Consider the following 22,389-nt stretch of genomic DNA (forward strand, 5'->3'; position numbering starts at 1 on the left):
TTTCATCTTGTAGGCAGTAGATAGTGCTGTTCAAAAAAAAATGTTTCCAATTTACCAATAAATTCTATCATGAGTATTCACTGAGTTTGGATGGTTTTTTAGTTTTTATTTTGTGATATCTTAGAAATGGATTTTTGTGAGGAACTATTTAATTGGCTTGGCACTTAGATTTTAGAGCAAATTGAGTTCAGTGGATTGTCAAATGAGCACTGTAGACCCTCAAAATTTGAAATTTATCACTGGGGTGTTGGGTGGAGTGGTGAAGTGTGTGTGTAAATAAATCTATCAGTCTCTCCAAAAGTTGAAGTAGAGATACAAAATAAGATTAATTACTTATGACTGTCCATCACAGACGTGTACTTTGTCAAAAGCACAGTTTCTGTCTTTAGAATCCTTTTGTACACAAATCAGTGCATGTAGCTCAGGTTATAACAATATATGAGTGTATATAGCCTATTGTTTTACTTCATGCATGTAATTTAATGTTTCATGACTTCAGATGCTATGATGCACTGCATTCAAATCAGCTGAAGGCAGCAGCTGTGTGTAAGATCCTGTACAAACGTGCTTCTGTGAGAATATGTAGCACAACCGCAAGTGTGCTCTAAAAGCTGAAATTTGAGTGTTGTGGTTTAACCTACATAAGCTCTGTTAGAGCTGAGATACAACAGGATGAGCCAGAAAATACAAAGAAAGAGTTGGCATTACTTTCTTGTGGGCTCATCACGAAAGTGGGAGCTGTAAACAACTCACATATTCTAACCTCCCCAGCAAATTGTTAGCAGTTTAAGTGTGGTGCTTTTTTCACTAATTGCTGTTTATATAATGGTAAATGTGAATTCAGAAGAACTTACTTGAGCTTGTATGGAAGTTTGTAGTTGTAAGTTATTTGATGCATACTACACTGTTTGTTATCATAAACAATATCGAAAGACAGGGCTTCTACCTAATTTCTAATCTAGTTTTGTTTCATGTCGAAATTTCAAAAATAACATTTCCTTCCCTTTTACATGTTGATTTTTGGTTTTTTTTTTAACAGAAGTAGGAAAGCTTTCTGATACTGCTTAAACTTGCAAAATAGACCAGATAAGCATGGGTTTTTCCTTAGGATCTTTCACAGATGTTACCTTGGATTGTAGAAATTCTTACTGTATGCGAACAATTTCTTTCCTATGTATCAGATTAAAAGTTAATTTATATTTCTGTACAAAGGTATTGGTTTCAAAAATGTTGTTTTGTTTTTATCTTTTCAGAATTTAAAGTTTTGGTGATCCATCATGGGGAACCATGTAGGAAAACGAGAGCATAGCACTGAGAAGTCAGCCAAGGTGAGTGTAGAAAACTGAAGATAGAGGGCCACTTGGGAAATATGTATTCTGTGAAATACAGGGGATTTTTAGGACAGTAGTTGTTTACCAGATCACTGTTATCATTACTGTTTTGTAGTTGATACTGTAAAATGACCATGTTTTAAGGAGTGTCCTATGAGATGTGGCCAAATGAAGATTTTGTTGTGCTGGATTTAATGAGAGATTTCAAGTCAGATCCACAGCTGATAAGATTCTCAGTCACGGTGGAAATGAATGAAAGAGACTCAGAAGCATGATATTGTAGAAGTTTTTTAAGAGTCAGTGAGCAGAGTTATGTTCTGTGTGTTGACAGTTTTTCATTTGGGCAATCGTTGGCTTTATCCGTAAGAAAGAAACTATGTAAAAATAGGTAAAATAAGAGGATTTTAGAGGACAAGACTGTCAGTCCAAGGAGATACACAGCTTTAAAAATCTCCTCCCTAAGAGGAAAAAAAAAAAAAAAAAGAAAACTGTCAACATGTTCATTAAAAGTTACTATTTGATTCCTAAGCATCTGCTGACACTGTTGTGTTTTCTACACATAATGTGGTGTTCTGTTTGCCTTGTGATAATATCTTGTTTATTTGTTTTTCTGTGTAGTACCGGAAGAGGTTTCACATATCTTAAAACAGGACATCTTTCTATATATATATTTATATGTAAAAAAAACCCCACTGCTTGTTGCTAGCTATTGCTATCTTCCCTCCACACATCCTCATCCAAAAATAACAGTTTACAGTCTAAGCCCACACTGTATAAAACTATTGCCCTTTGCATTGCACATATGATATAAACAGATAGTTCTGTACTTTTTCTGGAGGAATGTGGGTATTTTGCTTTGCTGTGGCAGATAAGCAGCTATCCCCAAAAAGTATACAAACTAGAACTCACACAGTTGTTTAGTTCCTTGCCATCTCCTTTAGGAAAATATATAAGCACACTGGAAGGAATAGGGAGAAAGCAGCACGAAGAGAGGACAGCTGGCTACATATGGTTTTGGTTTGGGTTGCTGCAGTATTTTGCAAAACGCTTTTGTGGCCCAAAGTTGCAGTTTGAGTACAAACAATAGTATGAATCCCAAGTTGTTGTCTTGTGGTGACTGGTCTTGCAGACATGCCCTTTTGAAAACTCTGTTGTGCAGCAAAGTCAAATGCACCAAACAGATGCATTTAGCCAAATATTTTGATCCTTTCTGAGTAAGCATGTGAGATCCAGCAGGTGTGATACATTAAGTTTACAAAGCTTGATGGACTGTAGTGCACCAAATACCCCCTGCTTTGGTCTTTGAGGATAAAATTTGCTTAGAAAAACACATTGTATCTTCTTTCCTGCTGTGGGATCACATGTGTTTGATGCATCTGGATGGCAGGAGGGTGAGTTGTGGGGCACATCTGGCTTCAAAAAGCTAAAAATTCTTCAAATTGTAACAGCCTGTGCAAGAGGTGCAAATTCTGTGGTGGTGAGCAAGAGTCAGGTGACCATGAGACTGCAGTTGTACAGGACAGATCAACAGAGAAACGGATTGCTGCAATTCTTTAAAATTCCTTCTTTTTCCTAATTAGTTCATGGAGAATACTTGATTCTGCAGTCAAAATAAAGTTCATTTACCAAAACTGTTTTGTGAAGCAGGAACTTACTACTGTAGTAATATCTTCTGTCCTTCACTCATCCTCCTAGAGAGTCAAAAAACCAAAACACCAAACCCCTAAACTTCCAAGTTGGTAGTGCTTGATCAAAATCTCCCTTTACGCACAGAAATGTGCATAATATCCCTTTATCTAAAACAGCAGTCATGCCACAAGAAATTATAAGGCCACAGATTTAAAATCAGGAAATGTATGGTTAAGGCAGTACTATGGATTCCCTATAGTTAGTCATTCTTGATTCAGTTCTTTCAGGCAGCATTAAATTTCTTCGTGGTTGCATTAACCAAATGTCACAGTGTGCTTTGGTTTTTTCTTCTTTTTTTGAAGTCAGAGTAAGTTTTTCTGTTGTTGTTCAATATTGCTGTAGATTAGAAGTGTTTTCCCACTGACCTTCTAGTGTGCTGTGGGAGACCTGCTGAAGGCCTACAGAGACTACAGTGGAAATGCTGAACTGCCTCTCCTCACTCATAGTAATAGAACTGAAATGAAAGAGGAGAACATCTCATCAGGGGTCTTCCTCAATTTCATTACTTTCACTCTCCAGGCTGTTTACTCTTAAGTCCTTTCCTAAAACTTTAGGACCAAAGAAAAACATAATTTTAGGCAGCTTCTTTGAACCTTTGAGGTCAGATTTGCAGCCACTGTAGTGCTCCTGCACTGGCAGACCATTTCTCCTCAGACCTGTTTTATGTGTAGTGACATTAAAGAGACTGTTGCCAACTGCAGCAATCACAATTCTTGATTGTCCAGTAAATGTCCTTTAATCCAGCGATTACTGTGAGGTTTGTTTGGTGGTTTTTTGAGTTGACATCTAGCTTCACTTTACATTTAGGAAATTTGTGTATTTGAATTACAAAATTAGAAATGGACTTCTGGAAAGCAATTACTTTATGAAACGTCTAGGATGATGCTAAGAAGCTTTCAAATTAGGAAATTCGCAAAAGACATTAAGATGACTTCCCATGCTGTGACACTTCTTTCAAAATATTGTTCTCCTCTTGATATATAAATATGGCAAGCTACAGTGATTATTTCATAAATAATGAGATACTGTGAAATTAAGTGAATGCTTTGAAAAATAATTGGTCTGTTTGACCTGAATAATATGGAGGAGTGTTTACAAAACCCTTCTGTTTTACTCACAGCAGTAACATACACCACCTCATTTCTGTGGGATATCTTTCTTGTATGTTTAATGGATCTGCATTTTTTAGAGTTTCATAAGATACAAAAAAATTGCTCAAGGAACCCAGCATTTTCTTTTCTTTTTACTTTGATTGATACTAGACTCTGCATCTACCTAATGCATTAGTAGATGTTCTAAGTATTTATTTTGTTTACTTTCTTCTTAGCGTTAATACTTGGGTTTGAACTTGACATAAATAAATCTAAGAACAACAATAACAAAAAGAATGGGCTGTGCAGAGTTTCTTGCCAAGAGTTTCTTTAACTTTTCATAGACCTAAATGTAGATGAGTAGACACTGAAGATTTTTCTGGTTTTTGTTCAGTTTTAGTTGTCTCTGATAATTTGTCATCATTATGCTACAAAGTGCCACAATCTCTTTTGCAGTGACTAAAGCTGCCTGTGTTACAACAGCACAGTTCTCTGCTACTCCTCATTAGAGAATTCTGCACAGCACATTATTACCATCCCAAAATCTTTGAACTTTCTTGCTACCTGTGAAAACTGGCCCTTAATTTTATTGATTGTTCAGGAAGAGGGGTTTGGAAGGAAGGTTTCCAGCATTGTCCCACTTACTGAACAGCAACTACCAAATGCACCTAGTCCAAGTAGCCTGGTTTCCATGGTCACATAGTACAGTGGGGAGCTGGAAACAAAACTTGTGACCTATATGAAAGATCAAAACCCACTGCACTGCCATGTCAAGGGATTGCTCAAGAAATTTATCCAGGCCTGGGACGTGTTAGATTATTGGAAATGCTGGATTATCTACCTAGTTCATGTCCTTTGTGTAATTGGGGTGTGCTGTAAATAAACACCAAGGAATCAAACCCAACTGCCACTTCTGGTACCTAGGTCTGAAAAACCTTGGGAAATGCAATTGCAGGCAAAAACTGAAAACAGACATAGTGCTGATAAGGTCTTTAGTCTGCAATTTAATGTTTTATTTGAACTAAAAATAATCTGTTAATAATGACCAAGTCTTGCTGGATAGCGAACTTACAAAAAATCTTACCTTTAATTGCCCTGTGTTATGTACCTAGATTCTATAATGTGTTTTGAGGTGGTCGATTTGAGAACTTGAATAAAGTGACTGGTACTCAGTGTTTGAGTGTGGATACAAATATGCTGCTAGCAAGAATTTCTCTTGTTTCTTTCCAGTCCTGTGAGATACTTTTCTCTCTCACGGAAGATATTAGTAGAGTTCTATAAACTATGAACACCTGCGACCTTGCAAACCTTTGTTTATAGTCCAGTAGAAAAATATTTTGACAATGGATGTTTTAGGATTTTAGCCAATCACCCCAAGGGGTGGCTGATCCTTTGACCAATTAGACTATGAAGAAAAAAGGCTATAAAAGAGTTGTAAAATAAATCAATCTTGCTGCGCAATTCCTGCCTGCTGGATCTCTCTTCTCCTACCCTGTGGGATACTGTGACATTTGAGGAGAGCTCAGCATAACTAGTTCAAGCTAAATTGCTTCAGTAAGCATGTATCAGTAAATCAGATGGGTTCTGTGCTGCTTTAGAGGAGATTCTATTTTGTCTCCTCTTTTTCCCCCCCATTGCCTTGCTAATGTTCCGAAATCTGCACCCTGACTAAGGCTGCAGTCCCGTAACACTGGCAGGAAATTTTCTGTCTCTTCCTGGTGAGAGGGAGTTGAAATTCTTAACATGGCACATGATGGTAGTTGTACTGTTCACCTCATATATGCTCAATGATCTGCAAGCATAAAAGCTTTCACTACCTCTCATGGCTTAGGCTGCTTACAGACCTGAGCTGTGTGTGTGGTTTTTGCCAGGTGCTTCCTCTTGGTATGCATCATAAGTTATCAAAAAAGGAAAAAACCAACAGATGAAATATTTTTTACTTGCTTAGTTAATTGCTCTGAAATGTTATTTTCATAAGATAAAAGTTTATTATTTTTTTCGTACATGCAGTTTGAGAGATACATGACATACAGATTGCATGGATTTTGAAGTTCGGGGTATGCTTTTCTGTAAAAAGTAAACAAACAAAAAGAATAGTCGTATTACCATACAAAATTAATCATGAAGCCTTTTCACTTTTTTTTTTTCCCCTAGCAAAGTTGTATTGCACTGTTTCTATTTTCCAGTGTAATCTTTTTTTCTCAGAGTTTTACCTTTTTCTGTAAAGCAATAAAGAGTGCAGGAACTATTATGGTGTATTTGCAATTTGATGTATTGATTAAACCACTCCCCCTTGATCTTTTCTGATGGCAAGTGAAAAAGAGAAAAAAACCTCAAAATGTTGATAGCGCCAGTGCTTTCTGTGAGAGATTTGATGAGATTTTCACCAACCAGTTTTACAAGTTACATATGCACTGTAGAATCCTTATGACCAACTGGTGTCTGGTTAAGTTGGTGCCTGGTACAAGGAAGTGCTGCTTTTGGAAGAGGCAAATCTTCTTTAAGGATGTGAAGGGAAGTTCTGGGCAGTCAGGTTAAGCAATACCAGTTGAATTTGATAGATGGCTGTTTTCCTCAATTCTACCACCAACCTAGCTTTGCCCTTGAGCAAATCCTCATGTGCTGGCTCTGTCTTCCTATTTCATTCTTAACCTTCGTGCTGTCTAACTGGATGGTTTGTTGGGACAGATGCAGTGTCATTCTGTATTAATAGTAGTGCTTGGAGACCTTGAGTGGAGCCTTCAGGCACTAATGTGCTTCTGCTGGTGAGATGATACCACAGCAATACAGAAATGACTGTACTGTTTGAAACCTCTGAGAATGCCAAGCATGAAGTAGCTATGACATCTGTCCTCAAAAATTAACCTTAACACCAGCATTCAGTACGGTATCAGAAGTCTGTGTTAATGTTTCAATGGGCAAATAGCTTTACTATGAAGTTAAAAGGAACAACTTACGTGTCTAAATCAAAGTAATGTGTTTTAATACTTGACTGTTCATTAAACTCCTAGGGTGCTGAAATTAGTATAGTCAATTGTAGCTGCAGTAGTTAATCTTTCTCATGTCTAAAATATGGCAAGCTCGTCGTAATTTTGTGTGGAACATAAATCGTCCCTGAATTGAAGCTGATACTCCTACACTTCCATGTTTCCCTTTGTTGCATGTGAAGGCTGCTGAAGGTACAGTGTTCTGCTGTGCAAGGAATGGGTGGAAAAGTTACAGGTGAGAGGCAAGGCTGGTGCAAGTGAGGAGCAAGTTCTGGTCCTGCTGCAGTGCCCACTGCTAATGTTTAAGGAGTTGCCTGAATTTTATAACCATGGCAATATATGACTAGATCTGTGTTCCAGTGAAAAAATGAGTAAATGTGTAGGCAATGGTTTCATAAAATAAATTGCAAGTATGTTTTTCTGTTGTGCACACAGTGGCTAAGTACTGGTGCTTCTTGATTTGGGTCTTGAGCTGGTTAAGCGTGCATGGGTGTAAGAGGAAGAGGTGCAGTCGCTGTGGCTGGGGAGGAGGTAGGGTCTTAGGCTTTGTTCTCCCACCCTCAGCCTGCAGAACTCACTAAATGAGGGAAGTGCACTCTGTGCTTTTTAAGGTCTTGTGCTTTAGATGCCATGTTTTTGTGGTAGTTTTCTGCAGTTCCCTCCTTGTTAGCTTTGATGCAGAACTAGATAAATGTCCTGTCAAATGAGTTTAATGCCAGTGCCACTTAAATTAGCAAGGAGCTGGAAGAACAGGGGTGTAATGCAGTAGGCATTCTTTGTGAACTCTCTGTGAACTGTTCTAGCTGCTGAGATGACTTTTCTAGTAAATCAGCCCATACTTCAGCCTGAGAACATGTTGTTCAGTGTTTTGGCACCTTCATGTCATAAAAACGAAGGGAAAGTTGTTCGTATTTATAATTTTGAGGAAGCAGTAAGTGACATGGCGATCCTGAAAGGGAGCAATATCTTCCTTCCTCACATAACCTTTTGTGCTTTTACTGTTGTGGCGGTCATGATCTGGGTGCGGCAGTAATGTTGTATCACCTGCTCTGAAACTGCGTGAGATGAAAATTCTACTCTGTTACTTTGACCTTGGTTATATTTGAGAAGAGCTTAAAAAATCTTCTGCAGTAATGTGCTACCTTAAAATGCAGTTATATCTGTAAAATAAGTTGTGGTGAAATGTATTTGCCCTTTTAGAGAAATGCCCAAGCTTTACCTTTGGGTATCTAGTGTCAAACCACAGGGGAATCTCCAGTGTCTGAGACAGCAACTGGCAAACCTGCCCCATAGCACTTACTAAAGCATTAAACCCTGTAAAAAAGTGCGTTTTAAAGTTTGTTCTCATCTTCTTCTTCCTAGTGCTAACTCTGTTGTGTTTGATGCTCCTGGGCAGCAGCTATAAGGAAGAGTTCTGGCACCATGTTTTATTTTAATTCTCAGTTTCCCACAGTTGTATTTCTGATAGTGTAACTGACCATGCAGATGGGGTAGTTGTAACACATGGTTTTACACTATGCACCAGTACAGAGTCAAAACACTGCTCACATCTGATGCTAAATATTCTGTCGTGAGAAAAGAGGGTTTCTACATTAAGCTGAGTTGAATTTTGCTCTCAATTGTAAATTCAGCAAGTGTGTAATGGACATCAGAAGGAAAAAGTTGTAGGGCTTTCCCATGCAAAGTATTGCTGACAGTAACTTCTTTTTGCACTTCAGAAGTTAAATTTCTTGAGTAATTGGAACTATTTGTACAGTGAATAAATTTAACTTGTCTGCAGCTACAGTTCAGAAATTGATTTTTCCACTTTGAGCAGAAATGTCATGGAATGCTTTTCCTTTTTATTTAACTTTTTCAGGCCGTCTGCTTTAAGTTGATAGAAATACTCTGGTAGCATTTGCTGGGGGAGAAAAAAAGGTTTTTGTAAAAGGAAATAAAAAAACTTTTAAGCAGAATAATACGATGTTACTCTTGATTGCTGAGATAAGGTTCACTCTTAAAAACAATCTGATCTTTCAGCACAGCATCCAGTGGATGTGGCCATAAAGATAGCAAAATTTGCATAGAGCTGAAAGCCACAAGATAGATACCAGTTACCTCGGAGCATTTGGGGGACTTCTGAGCATCAGTTGCAATCAAGAAGAGGCAATAATGAAAATCTTGCATTTTTGTCACAGTGCCACAGAGTGATGGTCAGGCTGGTCTGGCGGGACTTAGAATTGAAAGCTGATTTTAGGGAGGCCTGAGGGCACTCAGCTTGCTCGGAACTCTAGGCAGCTCAAAAAACATTGAAAAGACACAAGAGCCAGAAATCTTAGCAAGTCTTTTACCAATGAGATATATCTTCAAATAGGCACTTATCAAAACATCGCCATTTTTGGGTCCTCAGTTATACCTGTTCAGTATAAGAGCTTCAGGAATGGATTCACTGATGGTGCAGACATTTTCAGATGAATTATGGAAATACCAGTACGTTGGAGGCATTTTGATTCAAAAAAATAGAGACTCTGATGTTGAAATCTGAATCATCTGGGGTTTTTCTAGTTTTGGTTTTGTGGTCATAGCTAACTTATCCGTCTAGCTCCTTCCTTTATCTTCCTTCTATTTCTTTCACCCAGTTTCTTCCTGCATGCTACTTTCTGCCAGCACCTCTGATGCAGTCAAAATGCATTGCTTTGATTTTTCTGAGGTCTTAGAAATAATATTTAGTTGCTAACAGTGCTCAGGAACAATGAAGAGATGGCCAGCTAACAGGCAGTCTGATCAGGAAGGTGTGAACACCATAGAAGAAAATAGAGAAAATTTGCACTTTCCTGACAACACATATCCACTGCAAAAATTACTTTCTCTTCAAGCCAGTTCTTTCTCTTCATGTTATAATATGACTTTCTACAACCTTCACAGCCTACCACAGTACATTGCTTTGCAAAGCAAACCAGTAGTGCCATTGTCAGGATTTGAAAGCTGAAAATCAAAGTAATATTCTGGGGTTTTTTATGACCAACTATCATTGTCACTTATATAGTGTTTTGGCATGAAGTTGTTTTGGATTTTTGTATTTTCACCTTCTACCTGTTAAAGAATTTGTTTTATGCAGCAAATGCAAGAACTTCTGTGTTCCTTGGGGAGAAATGTGGCTAGAATTTGTCCGTGTGAAGTGGAACTGTGCAAAAACTTCAAATCCCACTTCTGTTTCTTTCATGCATGTCTATGTAAGCATGCACAGGTCCATACTGAAAAAAGTACAAGTGTAGGTTTAAAAAATATTTTTATATAAATGCAAGTGTATATTCAAGTATTGATGCTCTGCTTCTGCCCCTGTATGGCTGCAGATGTGCTTGCTGTATTAGTCTCAAAAGGCAGGACTGGTAGCCTTTCACCCTGGGGAGTCTGACTATTCATTCTGATCTTCCCTGTGAACTACAGACTAAATGTTTTCTCAGTGTGGTTAAAGCCAATGAAACTTGCCTCATGGTGCGCAGCGATAAAGCCTGAGTAATCAGTACTATTTTTTTCTTTTAAACTCTTGTCTGAAATTCCAGACAATTCTGGGGTTTTGAGACTTGGAAGATGAAAGATTGGTGCATATGAGACTCAGAATGTCAAGTCAGTGCCTGTAACAGTTGAGAAATATTTATATATCATAAAATACATTGAATATATTTCAATACTTACTATATATAGATTTAAAATTAAATATCCTTAATATATTTAACAAATATATAGTACTAGTATAAATAAAGGTATCTTCATGTTTTAGAAGAGGCTTCAGACCTCATAGTAGGTGAGACCCACTGCACAAAGTAACAACTGTTTTGTCTTTGGTACGCTACTGCACAGAAGACTGTTTGGGATGTGTGTTTGGGATGATTGACATTACTTCTGGAGCTTGGTCACATGAGATGAGATTCTAGGTCAAGGCTGTGCATAACGTTATATATTTGTGCTGAAATAAGTAACTTGTCATGTGCTGCAGGATACTTGCTGATAGATACTTGCTGAGAGGAGGTCTTCTATGTTGTGGTGCTGATTTCCATCAGAATCAAATCTGTGTTAGGAGAAGACCTATGTTATATATTTTATTTGAGAGAATCTGAACCACTGTAATCTATTACATTCAGATTGGCTTAAATGAAGCATATTTGTTTGTAGGTGCTGACAATGTGTCCTGAACATTCAGCGTTAGGATTCTTGCAGATTCATTTACTTGAAAAATTAATTTTAATGTTGGTATTTTGTTTCTACAATGCAATATTTAAAAAAAAAAAAAATCTTGAAAAAAGTAGGTGAAATACCTAATAAAAATTAAGCTTTTACTCCTTTTCCTCTTGTTTTGACTTAAGTGTTTTGTGTTCTACTTTCCTGAAGTCTTCTCGGGAAGGGATAGAACTCCATTCAGGAATCTCTTCAATATACCTTTTCTGTCTGTTGCCTTCTTTTCCTTTCCAGTGGCATCTTATCTGTTGTTTTTTAATTTTTTTATTATTATTATATTATGCTGTGCTATATAGTCTTTATAAGGATTGCTAAAATGATATAAAAATGAAAGTTTTATGGAGCCTGAGGGAAAGGAGGCCACAAGATCCCTGTCATTGGATGTGTTCAGTTGGGATGGGGAGCTCTGGGTTCTAATACCTTCTCAACAGATTGTACAGGTGACTGGCCAGTGACTTCAAGTACAAAGAATAACGAGTGGAGCAAGGGATATTTCTGCCTTTGACAAGGGATGCTGAGATCTTCCAGGCAACAGATTTTGCTCTGGGATTTTGCAGAGTTCATAATGCCATAGCATAATGCAGTTAATACTGTCATAATATAATACTGTACTTCAGCTGTTGAATCACCTAATTATGGGAGAATAAAAGGTTTATGGGATTTTGGAAGCCCGTAGGGCTCAACACGTAGACTTTGTATCAACTAAATTGGGTGTCTTTGATAATTTCTGATTATGTCTCCTGCTGCTGTATGTAAGAACAGGAGAGACCCTCTGAACATGTCTTGAATGTAGCCCCCGAGGGAGCTGGCTCCACCAGGAGCAGGGGCCCTTGGCTTCCATCCCAGCTTTGAGATCTGGTCTCAGCAGATGACAGGTTGTTCTGGATTTTGCCCCATGGGCTTGCTTTAACCAATTAGACTGCAAACCGTGGGCTGGTGGAACAGGTGCAGAGCTGCTGTCTTTGTGCAGGAGCCAGATGGCCAGTTAATTGTCCCAGTCGCTGAGTAAGACTTGGCCGAGTCTCCTGCTCAGTTCTCAATTCTGCTGCTGCGCTGCCAAGCTGGGTCTTGTGGCTTTAAGAAATTGGGAACTTCAGAGACAACTCTGAGCATCTGGACTTCTCTTAGTCACGATGTAACGTTGTTAGTTTCAAGCCTCAAAATGGTTCATGGCCTAATGTTGTTTTCTTAAAAGAAAAAAGTTGCTTGATGCTTTCCTGGAGTAAAGATTTCTGATCTGAGCTGGGATATCTTGCTTGTTACAATGTTATTAAGATCAAGGTGACAGAAACAAAGCTTTAAGTAGGAACCCATATTTCAAAGGATTGATTCTCTGGGATTTTGCAAGGAGGAACTCTTGTTGAGTTATCTCTTACGAGGACATTAGCTGAGGGGAGGAATTTTGAGAGGAGGAATATTTTGGTTTCCTAAAGTTTTTAAAATCCTGTTTTAGAATAACTGTTTTTCATTGTTAGGAAGAAGTAAGAAACCATTATGTGAATGCTGTACTTAAGGGGAAGTGCTAGGCTTTAGGGCTTGTAAACTTGCTAAAAGAATTGCAAATTAAGTGTGTTTGCTTATCTATATGCTTATACTTATTTGCTTGGTTTAATAACTGCAAATATAGTTTACCTGTAACCTCTTCATATGAATATGAAGTTATATGAAGTTATATGTAACTCAGTCCATTGCTTTCTGTCAAGATAATCCACTTTTATTACAGTAAATCATTTTAGAAGATAAAACTGTGGGGTGTTAGAGGCAAAGGGTAGGCCTAAGCAGATTAATGATGATATGTTATTTGCTATGGTAGGGAATTGCATAAAAAGATGTCTAGGTATTTCCAGCAGGCCACCACTTTTGTTCAGTGCTAAAAAGGCAATCTCTGGGTCTAAAGTGATTATGAAGTCCCATGTTGATTCAAACTACTTGAGTTAGACTGTCAGTCAAATCACAAGTAGCTTATATATGGAAAGAATCAAATATATAGGTTAATAAAGTACAGCTATTTAAGTTTTTGTATTTAGAGTTGATGGATTCTAATCTGCATTTATTTTAAGATTTTTTTTTTATCCATCATGCTCCACCTGTTTTGTTCGGTCCTGGATCTGATTCACACAGCTTTTTTTAGTATTGTTTTGGCTGTGGCTCTGGCAGTACCAATTCTACCCAGAAGTTACATAGCCTATGGGTTATACTACCTCTAGGGGAGGAGGTGAAGAGCTTTGCATGGTCTGTTGTCCTTATGTCTGAAGTCTCCATTGCACAGCATGTGAATAATACCAGGAAGTCTGCCCAAGTCTACCTGCTCCTTTTTTATGATGAAATACCAGCAGGAGAAGGGCAGTGGAAATAGCTTCTTGTTTACACACAGGTTTCTCTCCAATTATATTCTCTGCCTAGAGAAGCAGCTGACAGTAGTTGGTGCAACTTTGTTTTACAGTTGCCCACATGACTCCTTTAATTCCTGCCTGCCTATAGAATTGAGGCATGGTTTTTAGCCTTCACAAAACATATGCAGTGATGTAAAATTCTATTTATGTGCAGAGGGTTACTAAGTAACAGTTGCTGAGGGAAATGCAGTCTTTAACTGTGTGACGTCTGTGCACTTTAAATTGCCAGCCAAGTAGTGCATTAACATAGATTTTGCTCATTAACGTAATGGGATTTGCTGTGGGCAGTGGGAGAAAAACCTTGGAAAAACAACAGTGTAGTTCAAGGAGTTGTAGTCTCTGCAGCCTGACCTTGTGGACAGGAGGTGAAACCCAGTTTTTGCCCTTCTACCTCATCGTCTCCATACCATACCATAATTAAGGACCCTGATATATTTCATAGAATCATAGAATATCCTGAGTTGGAAGGCACCCACCAAGTCCAGCTCGTGGCCCTGCACAGGATATGCCCAAGAATATCACACCATGTGCCTGAAAGTGTTGTCCAGACATTTCTTAACTCTCTCAGGCTTGGTTTGTCCAGTGCCTAGCCACCTACCTAGGTGAAGAACCTTCTCCTAATACCCAGCCTAAACCTCTCCTGACACAACTTCAGGCCATTCTCTTGGGTCCTGTCACTGATCAACAGAGAGAAGAGATCAGTGTCTGCTTCCTTTGCCAGCTTTCAGTCAACTGGCACCTTTCTAGATTCCCAAGATAGTTGAAGAATCATTGTGGGAGGTCTCACGGTGACATCAGGCAGCTCCTTGAGTATCCTGGCATGAATCCCATCAGGCTCCATAAACTTGAAGGGATCCAGCTGAAGAAGCAAGTCCCCCACAGGTTCAGGTTGGCTGGGAGTTTATAATTCTCGCAGTCATGGTCCTTCAGTTCAGGACTCTGGAGGTTCTGTTTTAAATATTTGTGTGTATTTTTGTATATTTTAATATTTGCTTGATATTTTGTGTGTATTTGTATTTATATCTGCCTAGATATAAAAAGGATTCCATGTGTAACCAGTTTGTTTTGCATGTGTTCCTTCCTTCAGGGGGAGGAAAGTTGAGGGTCAAACAAACAAAAAGAGTTGGGGATAGATTGGGTGTTGATAATACAAGGAGAAATTTCCCTTGAACTGTGTCTCAAGTGTGTCTCTTCTTTTAACTCTTTGCTTCTAATTTTGCGTGGTCTATCAAAGGATTTGTTTTTTCTAAGGATTATTTTCAAGAAATGTTACTTGGGAAAGGTCATGTGTGTAGCCTTGAAAATGAGCTTTTGTATTGAAAAAGATTCTACTTAAGTGATCAACCTTTCCTTTAAATCACACCTAATATGACCTAGCAGTAGGGCTTTTCATCGAAGACCTTCATATGCTGATAAAGATGATTTGTTGAACTTTTATGAAGTCCTACAGCTTTTAACTCATTTCTCTGTTACCAGGCTCCTTTTCGTCTGAAAATACACAGAGGATAGGGAGAAGTGTGCATGTATGTAAATAATTATTGCACTGGGAAGGTAACATGAGCTTATTAGGCTGTGTGATTTACTCACTGTGGCTTATGGAGATCTTAATTTCAGTGAGGTTCTTATGTTAGTGATACCATTATGTCAGAGTACCTAAAAGATGGGCAAAAATAATTTTTTTATAATGAAGTACTATCACAGTCCTTTTATAAAAGTGCCATAAATATCTATCAGGCATATCTAGTCATTATTTTCTTGGATTTTTATGATGTTTTAGATGAATCCAAGGATGTTATTTGTTTATCAGTGAGAAATGAATTATGGCCTGGAGTTGATCTTAAGTTATTTATCTGGGCTCTTCAGTAACTGGCATTGCCACTGTCATGTGAATAGTATCGTAATTTGTCAACTGTGCAAAATTTCTTGGTTTATTCGCTTATGACAATTGTTTTTTTAGTTTATTTTCTTGTTCTTCCTATGAAAATTTAAAAATACCCCAGCAAACCAAGAAAAAACCAAACCTAGTGATACCATCTCTGTAAAAGTGTGTGTTGATTTCTCTTCCTGGCATTGTACAGTCTCTTCACATTTTTGATGGGGTATAATTCTCAAGTACTGTCTGACTTCATTTTTTGCCCATGTTTGAGAGAGTGTAGTATCTGAGGGTTTCTGTAGTCTTTCATACGGTTCACTCATTTTAGTTTTGAGCCCAGAAACCCTTCCCTCTGGAGAGAAATTGGTCCTGAATTCTTCATTGTTCAGTCAAGCTCCTGTTTTTCTGTAACTCTTTGTCATCAGCTGTTCAAGTGGTTTGAAACTGATGTATTAGCCACAGCTTTTCTCTTAGGAAGCAGTCCTTGCTGGTGGGAGTACTGACTCTGAGCAAAGTATCTTTGGAGTCTACAGAAGAAGTAAAGCAGAACAAGGGGAGAAAAATTGTCACACAATTTACATAGCTATTCTTCCAAAGCCTCTTCTTGTTGCTCCATAGGGACTCATGTGTTTCTTTTCTCTCATATGGCCAGGTTCAGGAGAACTGGAGTTAAACCTATTTGCCAATAGCTCCTGGCTTTGCCATGTACTTCAGGAGCTGCTCATCAGTTCCAAACACCTGTAATGCAACCATTTATAGTTACTTAACTAGAATGGATGCAAAAAATAAATGGAACCTTTTCTGCAAAGTGACTTTCAGGCCATTTGGCCCCTGCCGATCCTAGTGAATGGATGTAACCCATTTCAGCTGCAGAGTTTTGCATGTGCCTTTATTGGACTTCATGAGATCCTTGTCTGTTTACTTCTGTAGCCTGCCAAGGTCCCTCTGAAGAGCGCCTCTGTGTACTGACCAGTCCCCCAGTTTATTATATCCTGGGTTTTTAATAAAGACATTAAATGATACTGGCCTGAGTGTTGATCCCTGGGGGATGCTGCTGCTGACAGACTGACAGCTGGACTCCGTGCCGTTGATTGCTGTCCTCTGAGCATGGTGGTCCAACCAGTTACCCACCCCTTGTATTCCACCTACCCAGACTTTATCTTCTTGGTTTGACTCGAAGGGTGGAGTGGGAGGCTGTTGTCATAGGCCATGCTAAATTCAGGGGATATGATGTCATACTTTTTCCCTCCTCCCCAAAACCGGTCATTTCATCACAGGAGACTATTGGGGGGTTAGTCAGATACCATTTGCCCTTGATAAATTCAAGCAGGCTGTTCCCACACACCTTCTATCCATGGAGAGGAATTACTGTTAAAACTGTTATGTCATCTGCCTTTAATAAAAAAGAGAAAAACAGCTAAGCATTTGAAATGCTGTGTATAAAGTATATGTCTCATTTTACCAATGCGTTATCACCCCTTCGGTGTTAACGCAGAGGTTTCTGTTGAGTACAGAATGTACCTACCTTTGACAGTCTTTTATCCTTCACTGAATTGTTGCACTTTTGAATTATTGGGAAAAAAAAATACCAAGGCCTTCTTCTTTCAGGACAAATCCACATAAAAAAGAGGTGTGAAGTGCACTTCCTAGTTGTATGATGTTCCTTGATTTCTTGAAACCTTTCTAGAAAGATGGACCGTTGTCACGTATTTACAAAGTCTTGACAGATTGATAGCAGCCTGTATATTGTAACAGTACAGAGTTCATGTTGAGCGGTCGCAGAAGAAATGGCGATGCTGTCTGGCTGAGCTGTCAGTTGGGTTTTTGTTTGATTTGTTTGTTGTTGTCTTGGGTTTGGTGGGGATTTTTTCAGTTTTTGGGTTTTGGGGTTTTTTTTGTTTTTTTTGTTTTGTTAAATAGCTATAAAAGAGTAAAGATCTAAAAATTAGGCACTGGAGGAAAAGGTGGAAGTTGAAGAAAAGAACAAGTGCTCCTGCCTGGAGTTGGAGACATTCCCAGGCAGTGAATAGGTGTGCTTGCTGGTAGTGCTTCATGCTCCCCCCCAGAGCCTGGGGCTTGCACAGATGATGACTATAAATAGTGCAAAGTAGCACTTATTTAAATCACCCTTTTTTTTTTTTTTTTAAAAAACGTAGCTCTTGAATTTCAATGCGATACTTCTCCTGAAGATGTGCAGAGTTCTTACCAGAAGCACACTAATGAATCAAACTCTGGTAAATTGAATCATCTCTGTAGTGACCAGTCACAGGACCCAAGCTAACAGTCTGAAGTTGTGGCAGGGGAGGTTTAGGTTGGATTTTAGAAAAAGGTTCCTCACCCAGAGGGTGTTTGGGCACTGGAACAGGCTCCCCAGGGAAGCGGTCACAGCCTGACAGAGTTCAAGGAGCGTTTAGACAGTGGTCTCAGGCACATGGTCTGATTCTGGGGGATGGTCCTGTGCAGGGCCAGGAGTTGGATGATCTTTGTGAGTCCCTTCCAACTCAGCATATTGAATGATTCTGTGATCTATTAAAATGACAGTTTCTATTTGGTTTTTGGCTCACTGAGTGATAAGCTGGCTGCTCAGATTGTATTTCTTGTCTTAAACTGTTTATTTCTCCTGCTTGTACATGCACGAGTGTTTCAATGTCATCACTTCTGATATTTATTTACATTGGTATTAGAGAAAATGGACATTCATCTTACAGTCAGTTGGAGATTTATATTGCTTGATCTTTTTCAGGTTTATTTTCTTTATATATTCTTTAAATATTTCTTTGTCTATTTGGAAAATGGTAGCTACAACTGTTTAAAACAATACTGTCTCTACAACAAAACTCGAAGTGTTCCCGAAAAACAGGGTTGTGTATAGTGCAGATGGGGTCCTTCTTACTCAGTTATTAGACTAGCTGCTCATGCTTTTCAAAAGGTATGAGAGCAGCCTTATGAGCCATTTATGTTCTGGAGCATGTATCTTATCATATTGGCCATCTGAAGACACTTTGGATAGATGCTTACTGACAGCAGTCCTTTTTTCGTGGTGTACAGAAATGGCAGCAATTAACTCCACAGGAAAACCTTCTCTAGTTCCAGGTGAGTAATAGTAGGTATTGGCTGATGAATCAGGTGTCGCCTGGGGCTGAAGGAGTGCTGAGTGTGAGATCTGGGTGAGTCACTTCCTTGGGCTCTCAAGATTTGTCTTACCACTAGTTCAGTTTGGTAAGCAGCAGTAGTTAACTCAAGATGACTATTTCTGAAAGGCAGGAACATGTTAAATTACTGATTTATGGGGGGAAGTAACATTTCAGCTGTACTCCTTGCATATGAAATCAATAACATCTGTTAGAAACTCACCACATCGTTTTATGGAATTTTGGAAAAACATTAATCATTGCATGTCTGATATGCCCGCATCTTCATGTTACAATCTGTAAGTATGCTCCAGAGGAGGGCACCAAAATGTGGAGGTGTTAGTGCAACTGGTATAACAAACCAGTGGGTGGCCTGGTAGCCAGAACCCGATGAGGTCATGTTCTGAGTGACAGCCCTTAAAATGTCTGGAAGCTGCAGTGTGATCAGGTACTCTGACTGAGTTTTCAGTAGGTGCTCATTAAAGTGTACTTACCTCACAACTGCATAAATATTCTGATATTACTGCTTCTGACTGAAACAATGCATTCTCTGTTTCCTTGTAGCTTACTTCTAGCTTTAGAGGACCTTCACGTACCAGTTGTGGGGCAACAAATGAAATTGGCTTCTGCTGTTGGTTAACATCCAGATACTCAGGATTTGTTGTTGTTTTCCCTCTCACAGTGGTCAATACACTTTGAATGCTAATTTAGACATTTTAAACAGGCTGAAAATAAATTATTAAAATGTCATCTCTCTTGGCAAGTTTGGGTAAACAATTGGGTTTGTTGTATTTTTTCCCCAAATATTTTGCCTCTGAGACTTAGTTATTCCCTTCTGAGATGGGAAAGTTCACCTGTTGAATGTGTAGGTTAGTATTTCAGCATGCAACTTCATATATGTGTTATAATGGTCCATTTTTCTTCTAATATTGGTGTGATTGTAACTCTGCACAGTAGTTTTTGTGAGCGTGCCTCTGTGTTGGCTTAAAGCATGGAGGGAAGCATTGTTCCCTTGTTTGTTTTCAGAAAATGTGGTGGGTTGATCCTGGCTGGACTCCCGGTGCCCACCAAAGCTGCTCTATCACATGTTTAGTGCATATGAACATTGTGAGAGGGAAATGACCATGCCAGTAAGGGTTCTGCTCCTCTGTTCCTGATAAAGGATGCAGAAGTCAAAGCAAGCAGTGAATGGGAGCAGTTTCTATTTGTGTTGTGAAAATTTGAGGGGTTTGTGTTCTGTAGCTGTGGAATTTCTTCCTTGTTGTTGGAGTGGATTGGTTTTGGTTAGATTTTTTGACATTCTCCTGACTTGGCTTCTATTGCTTCAGTGTTAATTAGGTGCATTGTTTTGAGATGTTTATTTTATGACAGTCTTTCTGGTTCAGTTTAGACAGTTTCTTGAAAAATGACTGACAGCTAGAATATTTCTGAAATCAGTTAATCTCCTCTTTAGATTTTGCATTTTGTGGTTGTTAAGGTAACTAGGAAAAATGAGTAAGGGATCCTCATTGTGCTTTCTTCAAGCCTCTTAAGCAAAACTGTAAATTAATTTTAATAGGTGTTCTGAAGTTGCTCTTTAAAAAATATTCAGGTAAGTATTGCATACATTTCATTGTATATTCTTTGTCTCTTAGGGAATATCTCTCAGGATATTTGTCTGTGTTCTAGTAAGTAGTTGTATTTATGTACCATTGACAGCTATCTGTTAGTTAGCAGTTGATTTCTACTTGAATGGCTTACAGTGGCCTGCTGAAAGAAAGGTCAGCTTGATTTGGGCCTGTACTTGGACATCAGATGAACAAATCCCTGGGATGGTATTGTGGCTTTCTGAAGAGGTAGCTGTTCCTGTGATTTTAAAGTCAAAAATTAGCTTTTATCATTCTGTTGCTTCCTGCTGGTTGACTTGTGTGAGAATTGAAGTTGCTGAGAATTTGTGGGCAAGGTCTAGCTCTTAAAATGATCTAAAAAAATATTTGCAAGGTGACTAATACTGATGATAAACTTCTTGTAATGTCTTTGGTAAGGTATGGAAAGGGAGGTAACTTCTGGTTTTTAAGCATGTTGAGAAACAGACTCCTTGGGAGGCTTTAATATGGTTCTAAAAACTAACATATACTTCACAATGGTCCCTCTTTCCTGTCTTTTTATATCCAAGGTCATTATGTAAGGTGCAACTGACAGTTCTGTTCATGCTGTCTTTCCCTCTCATGTATCTTCTCCTTTAGGAGAGAGATTTGGGTCCACGGTGTTGTGGTGATGCTGGTGGGGTTTGTGAAATCCTTGGACTATTACCCCCTACTGCTGCTCTTCCAAATGGGCACCCTTGATACTGCTAGGGGGGTCCTGAGAGTGGTCATACGGCTCTGGGTCTGAGGAACAAGGGCACAGGAGCCGAGGTTTTCTCCCTGATGTTCCCAGTGAGGGTGTAGGGCTTGAAAAGAAGTGAATGGATTCTGGAGGTCAACAGCTGGTTGCACAACAGGCATTTGGCTTTTACAACCATGGAGACCCTCTCTGAGGGTCAAGGACTGCTCAGAAGAGATTGAATCTACCTGACCAAGTCACGCAAAAGCTTCTTTGCCACTAGGCTGGCCAAGCTGGTGAGGAGAAAAATAAGGGAAAAATAAGGGGGAGAGAGATGACAACCCACAGACAAGTGAGGAAGGGATGGAATGGGTTGACAAACAAAGGACACAGGATGAGCAGATAAGAAGAACCTTGGAAAAAATGTAACGGGGCTGAAGGCAGAGGTTAGTTCTGTGAACCATCAAGGAAATATTCAGTTTTGCCTAGTGTCTTAACATTCCTGGTGAGTCTGCATTCGACTCTAAGTTTTACAATAAAACTTTGTATCTAATGTTTGTAGCATTTTTTTAGAGTTTTTTCTTCTTTTTTTCCTTTTTTCTTTTCTTTTAATGTAGTCTTATAGAGGAACTGTTTTTGACACAGTATTATATTGATAAAGTGATCCTTGATAATATGATCAATGTCTTTCCTTATCTTCACATCTTCACATATTATATGCTTGATGTTTTTTAAAATGTACTTAAGTGGGAGTTAAAAGATGTCATGCCACTGTTTTACATTTATACGAACTGTTTTGTGCCTTTATCAGTTTCCTTTAACTAAAAAAAAAACTTGCTTCCATGCCAACTGTATTTCAAAACTCTTATCGGAAGAAAAATCTTTATTTACATTTTGAAAAAGGCAGTTGTGTTGATTATTGTGTAAATATTGACCCTGTAAATCTTGACATTTGAAAATATTTTCTTCTAAGTGGTGTTTGTGCATTTATTTACACTACACAGAGGACTTATGCTCATTCTGGGAGCACGGAGCAATAAAACTCATTTTCTTTCAAGATCATGCATTTAACATTGGCCTATTTTTAAATCAAACAGGGAAGTGGAAAGTAATTTTCTGTCTTGGGTGGATAGACAGGTACATGCACATGAAGGCCTCGTTTTCTATGGTGGCAGCTTTGCTCTTAACCAAGCGTTACATAGCAAACCTTCTTTTCCCATACAGACTGGAGTAAGGGAGGCTCTGTGGTGGCTTGGACCCAGGAGCTGGTTTGGTTCTGTCTTCTCCCTTTCTCTCACTTCATGTTACTAAGATGGATTATTTTTAGCCCTTCTTTCGCCCCTTGGGGGCCCAAAAAGCGTTAGAAGCAGCCCAG

The 22,389-nt window shown here is 38.8% G+C and overlaps 1 protein-coding gene across 2 annotated transcripts in view; it reads left to right on the forward strand.

The window, feature by feature from the left end:
• The first annotated feature begins 1,257 nt into the window (after nt 1–1,257).
• The window catches only part of LOC121674425 (myelin basic protein), an 84,028-nt gene continuing 62,896 nt past the window's right edge, over nt 1,258–22,389 (forward strand). The window contains exon 1 of one of the 2 annotated variants that reach the window (XM_042048772.1): nt 1,258–1,328. In XM_042048772.1, coding sequence (XP_041904706.1) covers nt 1,278–1,328 — 51 coding nt within the window. In that variant the 5' untranslated portion in view covers nt 1,258–1,277. The remainder of the gene's footprint in view (nt 1,329–22,389) is intronic. The other variant, XM_042048773.1, reaches the window with a different exon arrangement.

Source organism: Corvus kubaryi, unplaced genomic scaffold, assembly GCF_017639235.1.
Source record: "Corvus kubaryi isolate FWS band 111438036 unplaced genomic scaffold, C.kubaryi_AGA036_p1.0 68, whole genome shotgun sequence".
Lineage (NCBI taxonomy): Eukaryota > Metazoa > Chordata > Aves > Passeriformes > Corvidae > Corvus > Corvus kubaryi.